General features: G+C 32.4%; 1 protein-coding gene across 8 annotated transcripts; it reads left to right on the forward strand.

Moving 5' to 3' along the window:
* Positions 1-1128: 1128 nt before the first annotated feature.
* LOC104222099 (ruvB-like protein 1) lies at positions 1129-5067 on the forward strand. Of its 8 annotated transcripts, none has more exons than XM_070171345.1 (11): positions 1129-1445; positions 1564-1695; positions 1813-1962; positions 2183-2389; positions 3028-3162; positions 3337-3402; positions 3497-3603; positions 4082-4209; positions 4298-4391; positions 4478-4547; positions 4628-5067. In XM_070171345.1, the coding sequence occupies exons 1-4, from the start codon at positions 1431-1433 to the stop codon at positions 2189-2191; spliced, it is 306 nt and encodes a 101-aa protein (XP_070027446.1). In that variant the 5' UTR covers positions 1129-1430; the 3' UTR covers positions 2192-2389; positions 3028-3162; positions 3337-3402; positions 3497-3603; positions 4082-4209; positions 4298-4391; positions 4478-4547; positions 4628-5067. The 8 variants fall into 8 exon arrangements, with proteins under 8 accessions (XP_070027446.1, XP_070027445.1, XP_070027439.1 ...); XM_070171344.1 differs by having other exon boundaries at positions 1133-1445; positions 2272-2389; XM_070171338.1 differs by having other exon boundaries at positions 1284-1445; positions 2238-2389.
* Positions 5068-9866: the final 4799 nt, after the last annotated feature.

A 9866-nucleotide genomic window follows, 5' to 3' on the forward strand; every position in this document is an offset into this window, starting at 1 on the left:
GGATCTAATAATATTAGCTAAAAATTGAATGACAGTCTATTTTGTATATTTTTGGTATAACAACAGTCTATTTTGTATATTTTTTGTATAGTAACAGTCTATTTTGTATAGTGACGGTCTATTTTGTATATTTTTTGTATAGTAACAGTCTATTTTGTATATTTTTGTATAATGACTATCTATTTTGTATATCTTTTGTATAGTAACAGTCTATTTTCTATATTTTTGTATAGTGACTATCTATTTTGTATATTGATAGTTTATTTTGTATATTTTCTGTATAATGACAGTCTATTTTTGTATATCTATTGTATATAAATTGTATAATGATAGTCTATACTATTAATCGTTGTTGTTGTTGTCATCTCTTCTATTATAGATAAAACTACATATTTTCATCTCCTGAACACTCGACCTGAAAATAATTCCTAACTCGTTATTTTTCTCAATTCAGGAATATAACACTTGAGGCATGTATGCACAAAGTGCCAGCATATGCTTTTGAAAGTGACAGTCTACCACTTCTATTTGAATCGTGTAACATTTCTGTTTTCTTCTTATTCAGATCCCCAAACTTGTTATATATTTGGATAACTTCATCATCTGATGGCAAAGAAAAACCAGCTGCGAATGTCACCACCAGAATCACGGGTGAAGATTCCGTACCAGCTTCTTCGTCTTCTGTTCCCTGGCTAGACTATTTTCTCTTCTTTCCTGTTTTCACTTTGTGATATTGCTTGTAGTTTGATCCGTCCAGATAGACTGAGTTCCTGAAGGTGGAGATGAAACCTCTGGTCTTCTCAAGAGATCTATTCTTCAAGAAAAGAGGGTTGACAACAGTAGACTGAACCTCAGAGAATACCTCATTGACCGATGAATCGATACCCATGGTGTCAAAAGTCATGTCAAACCGTTCAGCCTAGATGAAGTTTCCATCGATACTTTTGAAATAACAACGAGAGAAACCAAATAGGCTTTTTAAAGAGAGAGAGAGAGCGAGAGAGAAAGAGAAAAGAAGTGTCCATGGAACCACAACCATGGGTTGCTGGCGTGAGAGAGAAGAAGAAAGATAGTAAGGAAGAAAGATAGGGATGGGAGGCGACGACTATCGGTTGTTATTGCTTTTAGGTTATGAATTGTATGGGTCAATTTGTGGCTATCAGATGATATATTTTTGGCCCGATGGGCTATAAATGATATTTGCTCACAATTTTAATTTTTACACCTAGTGCAAGTCCTACGTGGCACTTTGTTGGGTGATGATTTTAGAGGGGTTATATGCAATAACGCAAACAAACCGGGGCGTTTAGTGCATTACATCTCTCTTCAAAATCCCCCACCATCGCCTCCATTAGTGAAGCTATTTCTAAACCCCTAACAGAAAGAGAAGAAGAAGAAGAACGGCTAGAGACACATTAAAGAAGAAAAATATGAAGATAGAAGAGGTACAATCAACCACTAAGAAGCAAAGAATCGCCAATCATACTCACATTAAAGGCCTTGGCCTTGAGGTAACTTCTTCCTTTGACACCAACCACCTATCGTCTTGGTACACTGTTGCAGGTTCCATTTTGCCCGATGGTTAGATCTGAAGTGTATTCATCAGAAGTGAAGAAAACTGAGGTTTTAATGGAAAGTTTTCGTCGAGCTATTGGTCTTCGTATCAAGGAAAATAAGGAAGTTTATGAAGGAGAGGCAAGTCGATACTCCATCCCATTTCTCGTTTCATTTGTGTCCGGTCCTTGACACAGTAATTCTGCGATGTTGATGCGTTGTGAAGTTGATCTCATTTTTAAACAATTCCTAATGTAGGTGACTGAACTATCTCCAGAAGAGAGTGAGAGCATGACAGGTGGATATTGTAAAAGTATTAGCCATGTTATAGTTGGGTTGAAAACTGTCAAAGGTACCAAACAATTGAAGCTTGACCCCACAATGTATGATGCCTTAATTAAAGAGAAGGTAAGCCAGTGAAGTATCAATTTGTTAATACGTTCAATAAATAGGATAATGATGAAATTTATTTTAACATCCAACATTTGAATCTAGATTGAAGCATATTTTCTCTTGAGTAAATTCATTAACTTTCATGTCATTCTTATTGAATCATGTTCTCAGAAGGCATTGCGAGAATTGTATTTGTCTTTAATTTACTTCTGTCCCATATACGCTATTTTGCAAGGGAGCCTAATCTTCTCTGTTGATATCTCCTGTCTCCACGATATATGTGCAAGTAGCTGTTGGTGATGTCATTTACATTGAATCAAACAGTGGAGCGGTTAAAAGAGTGGGCAGAAGTGATGCTTTTGCCACAGAATTTGATCTTGAGGCAGAGGAGTATGTTCCACTTCCTAAAGGAGAGGTTCACAAAAAGAAGGAGATAGTCCAGGTTTGTCTCATTTCCCATGCAGTCGCATTTCTTATTTTGCTATGGCGCAAATAGAAGATTACCTGGCATTGTATGCATGTAGCTGATTTCTGTGCTTCTTTTCCACATGGTCAATATTTTCTATAGCTTAGCTATGGAATACCAAAGATCATAGTTTGTCTTAACAAACTCACTTGAACACTTGAAGGGTGTGTGAAATTCTGTATATCATTTGGAGGAGTGAGGAAACAGATCCCTTAGATAGATACCAGAATGATCAGGAATTCAGCCTCCTGGATTTTAAGGATGTTATTGGAAGAGATATCATAGGCCATGGCGTTAACAAGTTAATATAGTGGTAAAGTTAGCAAGCAGCCAAGTATCTGCTTTTGGCACAAGATTCTTTTAGGAGGAAATGAGTTGTCTGTAATTGAAATATTTAGTTAGTTAGATTTTGTACATCAGATCTTCTGTGGATACCTACATGCCATGATTGCTTGCTTGTGTGGTTTTGATCAAACTAAAACGCAATTCCAAGTATCTGCAATTTTTTTGGGGGTCAAATGATATCACTAATATAATGGTTTTTTATGAGGGAACTCGATTGAAAGGAACAGGAAACCAAAGATTTAATTTCACACAGTATTGTATTTCGCCAGGATGTTACATTACATGATCTTGATGCTGCAAATGCACAGCCACAAGGAGGACAAGATATATTGTCCCTTATGGGTCAAATGATGAAACCTAGGAAAACCGAGATTACTGACAAATTGCGGCAAGAGATAAACAAGGTACTTCTGATTATTAGTGCTACTAATACTCTGGACGAATAATTATGCTGTTTCATGCATGTTGATTACAGTCCAATTGGCTACTCATGCCTTCATGGATATTTTCATGAAGTGTCTATGAGTGTGAATTTAGTATTTTTAGCATAATGGGTTATTGTGCTTATTTCACTGCAGGTTGTCAATCGTTATGTTGACGAAAGTGTTGCAGAGCTTGTTCCTGGTGTCTTATTTATTGATGAGGTTTGTTTTTTATTCATACAACAACGTGCTTGATAATGCATTTAATACTAACCCCCACCTCCGGTTAATTAATTGGAGAAAATGTCTTTGGCAGGTTCATATGCTTGATATGGAATGCTTTTCATACTAGAATCGTGCACTGGAGAGTTAATTGTCTCCGATTGTGATTTTTGCCACTAACAGAGGCATTTGTACTGTCAGGTATGGCTGTTCAAAACTAAGCCTGAAAAATTCATCAAGTTCCATTATGTTGATTTCTTTATTCTGGGATTTTCTGAAATTTGCAAATTAAAATTTGCTTTCTGGCTTGCCTTTTATCATACATCAAACAGTTGCATGTTGATTGAAGTGTTTATTAAATATTTCATACTGCTTCGTATGTTTGCTAAACTTATTATTTGTACCGGTGGAAGGATAAAGAAAATACAGGACAAATTTGTCATTTTTCTAATATCAAATATGCTTACATGGGGCATCTGATTGTAGCTTTTAAACTGCGAGAATTACGAGAAATATGTAACTCGGAACATAATTACTTGTTAGATTCAGTTACGAACTGCATGTTTTTGGCGTTGTAGACACCTTAGAAGTTAGATGTATGTACAGCAGTACAGATACATGTGATGTCTGTTATAACTCAGTTGTCACTAACAAATTAACCACATGTATTTCCTTGCAGAGGAACAGATATGACTAGTCCACATGGCATTCCAGTTGACTTGTTAGATCGGTTGGTGATTGTCAGAACCGAAACTTATGGTCCAGCTGAAATGATACAGATTCCCACCAGTTCGTTCAACTTTTCTTGTATACGCCTTACTAATTTCAACCTGAACATGTGTAATGTCATTGCATTTTCCTGATGGATGTTTTTTTTTTTGGAATGCGTGGCCAGATATTAGCTATATACGTGCACAAGTGGAGGAACTAGAAATAGATGAAGAAAGCCTTGCTTACTTGGGCGAGATTGGACAGCAAGCTTCCTTAAGGTTGGGTTTAACTTGTTTGATTTATAACTCCAGATGTTTATTCTTTTAATTAGAAGTAACCGGTGTTCAATTCTTTCCTTTGTCAGGCATGCTGTACGGCTACTATCACCAGCCAGTGTAGTCGCCAAAATGAACGGCCGTGACAAAATCTGCAAGGTAGCCCAATCATGTTCTTTATCATTTTTGTCCTTGTTGAAGCTAGTTGAAGATATTTACTGAGCCTTTAAATTTTACAGACGGATCTAGAAGAAGTTAATACATTGTATCTTGACGCGAAGTCATCTGCTCAACTTCTTCAAAAGGGATAGATACATCTCATGAGAAACTGTACTGTAATATCCTGTTCGGTCTTAAATCTGGACGCTGTAGCTTTATTCGTTGAGGCGCTCGTATCCAAATTGCATTTTGCAAGTCAATTTGCTTCATTTAAGGATGTGGCTGTCTTCTGTAACTGATGTTTCATTACGTTAAGCGTATATTCTAGTCCGTTGCGTATCTTGTCCATCGGTGTGGTGACTCCTGTGTATTTGATACTCTTGCTAAAAATGTGTATGGTGCAGTATTTTTTTCAGTAATGGTTGTTTGTTACAAGATATTGACATTATCCTAACCCTAAACCTGTTAGATAATGATCTGGTTTTTCGACATATTTTGAAGATGAATGTATTTTCATCTCCAATTTAAGTTATCTTGGTGAAGCTTTGTTTTCACACAGTTCATTGTTTATTATCATTACTACCACCATTATGATTAAGTAGACTTAAATTTGTTCACGGGAACATAGGCAAATTAAATTTAAATAATATTCAGATAAGCCCAAGTCAATAGGGGTTGGCCGCGCCGTGCTAGATTGGAGGGGCTAGTGAATATATCCCACGATGGCCATGCGTGACTTAATTATATATAAAGTGTACACATGTTCTTAAATGGTGTGAGGTGGTAGAACACTATGGAAACTTCGCTGATTAATCATCAACCTTGATTTTGTTATGCTCAGTAACAACTCGAAAATAGCGGAAATAGGTTTGTGTTTCGCTTCCAAAGTCAGTCGTCTTTGCCCACGTGTGAATTGCAGACGACTCTCCAGTGGTTCTATTTTTTTTTAATGTACTTTTGGATGAACCCAACACGAATGAGAAGAAGAGGGTCAGCCAAACATCGGTCCATTGAACTCATCGCGAGGGAGGCGGGAAGCGGTAACTTCTAGAATAGAAGCTTCTCCTTTATTTTAAAATTTAAAAAAAGGTTTATGGATGAAGTAATCGGAATGCCAAGTGGTTACGTGTCTTTCGGAAAAATCTGTGCAAATTGACTCAAAACGAACAATATTAGATCATGTTAAGATTATTCAGGTTTAGTACGATTGAACAATAAAAAAAAACAATATATTTCTACAAGCAGGGTTTGGGAAGCATAATGTGTACGTAAATTTTATCCTTACTTTGTAATTTACAAGTTTTAAAGATAGAAAGATTTTTTTCGATAGACTTTCGCACGAAATCAAACTAAGTATTCATAATACTTTTGCTAGTAAAACTAGATGAGCTGAAATGAGTCTTATTTAACAAAAAGTTTGGCATATGAAGAAATTTTTTTATTACTGTACTTTCTTTCACGTCTAAAAGGTGTTCGTATTGTTTCACGTGTTGAACAATTTACCCAATAAGAAGACAACACGTGGCGACGGTCCTGTTGCCTTTTACTTTTTCCACACTGCGGTCTTTTTGTCTAAGAGGTCGAAACGACAGTTAGTTATTTCTTGCTAAGCTAAGGAATATAGCGGAATGATTCCCTCTAATTTTGCATCTCAGCCCTTGTACTTTTGACCAACTAAATTTCCGTCCACAACTTTCTTTTATTAGTCGTGCTGATAAAAAAAATAAAATGATTAGCCCATGTGATCTAATTCAGCAATATTTTGAAGTTCTTTTGATAGGTTCACATTAGACTGACGTTCTACAGTGTCTAATTGCTGTTAAATTTTAAAACGCACAATTGCTCCTTTGGTTTACGTCTTAAAAGAGGAAAACGCTAATGAGAAATTATTAGTATACTGTATTACTTATTAAATTATTTTGAATAATCACAATATCTCAAACTATTTTATTTTTTACATTAATATCTTACACCCTCTTTGTTTATATCTAGTTTGACTTGGAATGAGGAAGGAGCATTTCATTTTATTTTTTTTGGTATAGGAAAATTATTATATCAACAGCAGAAAAGTAACAATTTTGATTCCTAACTATTCAATGTTTCAAACTTTCAAACCTCAATTGTAGTTTTTTCCGTCTCATTTTCAAATAATAGGTAGTACTTGGTATTATTAATTTTTTCACTAATATATTGTCAAAAGTCTATGAAAAATAATTTGTGTTATATGGATAGCTTAACTTTTAGGAAACAGAATAAATCCAGAACCAAACTGTTTTGGCGGAGAAAAACTAATATAAGCTAAATAGAGGGGGACAATAATAAAGACAATTACCGGTCCATTACGACTATTTGCAAATTTTAAGTAATTTAATTTAATATGTCCACTAAATTTTCATTTAAGTGTATATCCCCATGGCCACAAATAAAATAGCAGTACAAAAGATGTTGGACAAATGTTTCTTGTCTTTATTCACAACTAGTGTATTTGTCCGCGCTTCGCGAGGTCATTATAAATAATATATATATATATATATACATATACATATATAATTTTTTTTTTTATAAAAATTGAATAAAATCAGAAATATTAAGCATTTTCAATGACACTATAGTTGCAATTTCCATACCTTCAACACTATACATAGAACTATGAAGAACTATACATAGGTAACACTATGACTATGTTATTTTCTATTGAAAGTTCTCCTACACATCCAACATAGAACTTCATCAAAAAAAAAAAAAAAGGTGGCCAGAAAGAGAGTATCGTCAAAAGTTTAAACTGAAAGTCTAATCATCGATCTCTTTGAGAAATAAATGAAAAGTTTATAAAAGGAGAAAGTGAGGAAATATAGGTTTTGTAGGAGTTACATTTGTGAATATCTTGTGTCGTATGCATCAATTATATATTTGTGAATAATTTGTATTCTATGTCCATATGAAATATTTGTGAATAATTTGTAATCTATGTCCATATAAAATGTATTTTTACTCTATGATTCCAGTGGCTAAGTTCTTCATATCAATTTCCTCCCCTTCCTGCTTCTTTCTCCTCTTCGCTATCTTATCACTTTACTAATTTGGTTCCTTGTTTTCTTCCATTTACTAACCTAAACAAATTATCACATTAGAATCAATAAAGAAGAAATAAAATAATTAACAAAGTTAATGAAAAAAGCTAGTAAGCACGAAAGAACATTTAAAATGTAAAAAAGAAAAAAAGCTAGTTGAGAAAGAATAGAAAGCAAGGGAAGGTATTAAAGGTGCAACACAAAAATTGCAAAAATAGTATGATTCCCTAAATCATGGTGTCTTGTTTGGCTTAAATATGTATAAACAAACAAAAATTTGATAATACATTTCACCTTCCAAAATAAATACCACATTCAGTATACATTAAGTTCATAGAGCTGGCTAAATACTCTGTGGTATGTGCCATTGTTCCTCTCACTCTCTCCTAGTGTTCACAAATTCCATCGGTACTGAGCAAGCAATAAAAATGACGACCTCTTACTATTTAGACCTTCCTCGATATTTATTGCTCATCAGTAACTCCAACCAGATATATATATATATATAATAGGGAAAATAAAAGATGAGTTGGCACCTCTCTTTGGCCAAAGATCCTATTTATCTATTTTCTCTTCTTTCTTTTTTTTGAATTTTTCTTATTCTTTCCCAATTTCATGCTTTTTTTTATGCTTTCAAGGTGCAAATAGAGGAAGAGTAAGTCGTTTCTATACTCTAATTAAATATTATTAATTACACCTCCCACTATTTCTCTTCTTACACTCCAAGGGTTACATTTTGCATGGAAAGGGCATTGGAATATTTAAAGATCCTACTATATATATATATATATATATATATATATATATATATATATATATATATATATATATATATAAAGTAGGGAAAATAAAAGATGAGTTGACACATCTCTTTGGCCAAAGATCCTATTTATTTATTTTCTCCTTTTTTTTGAATTTTTCTTATTCTTTCCCAATTTCATGCTTTTTTTATGCTTTCAAGGTGCAATTAGAGGAAGAGTAAGCCGTTTCTATACTCTAATTAAATCTTCTTAATTACACCTACCACTATTTTAAAGACTAAGCCGTTTCTATACTCTAATTAAATAATATTAATTACACCTCCCACTATTTCTCTTCTTATACTCCAGGGGTTACATTTTGCATGGAAAGGGCATTGGAATATTTAAAGATCCTACTATATATATATATATAAAGTATGGAAAATAAAAGATGAGTTGACACCTCTCTTTGGCCAAAGATCCTATTTATCTATTTTCTCCTTTTTTGAATTTTTCTTATTCTTTCCCAATTTCATGCTCTCTCTTTTCTCCTTTTTTTGAATTTTTCTTATTCTTTCCCAATTTCATGCTTTTTTTTAATGTTTTCAAGGTGCAATTAGCGGAAGAGTAATCCGTTTCTATACTCTAACTAGTGTTAGAACCCGCCCGATACGCGGATAATTTGACGGAATATTAATCTTATAAAATTATAATTTAATATATCATATTATTTAAAAAAATATTAGTTACTATTTTATTATTTAATGTAGTGTACATAAATATAATAAAATCTATACAAAACCAAAGGAACAGAGCATTATAGTAATTAAATAAATTGTTTATTCTTTATTTATTCTTTATTAAATTAGCAAGTACTTAATACTATATATTTACTAATGTGATTTTTTATTAATTTGTCAATTGGCTTAATATTTTGATACTACTTCTCTTCTAGTAGAACATACGTATATATTTTTATATATGTTATACTGTTTAAAATTCTTCAATTGTCTAAAGTTATCAATAATTTTCTTGTGTTATTTATTTATATTTTGTTTATTAATTAATTCAAAATATAAATATTATAAAATTATCTTTATCCACTTCTTTTTGTACATTCACTTCTACTATAATATTTGATTAGTTTTCTCATTTTATAATTGCTGAAAATTTAAATAATATCATTTTTTACTAAATTATAATTTTGAATTCATCAAAAGTATAAAGAGATAAGTCTTTTATTGTTTTTATAAAAAACGTATTAATATTTTTAATAATTAATAAAATGTGTTTTATATATAATATATTATTTTATGTATAATATCCTAATAGTTTCTTTATATTTTTGTATTATTTATTATGAAATTATGAGTTCTATTTATTAACTAATTAGTATATGTACTTTTACGATATCATTTGATTTTTTTTAGTATTCTTCAGTTATGACTATTTGCTTATTATGATTTTAGTTATGTGTATAAGTACAACTTTTTTCATAATAATTCTAA

This window comes from Nicotiana sylvestris, chromosome 3, assembly GCF_000393655.2.
Source record: "Nicotiana sylvestris chromosome 3, ASM39365v2, whole genome shotgun sequence".
In the NCBI taxonomy this organism is placed as follows: domain Eukaryota; kingdom Viridiplantae; phylum Streptophyta; class Magnoliopsida; order Solanales; family Solanaceae; genus Nicotiana; species Nicotiana sylvestris.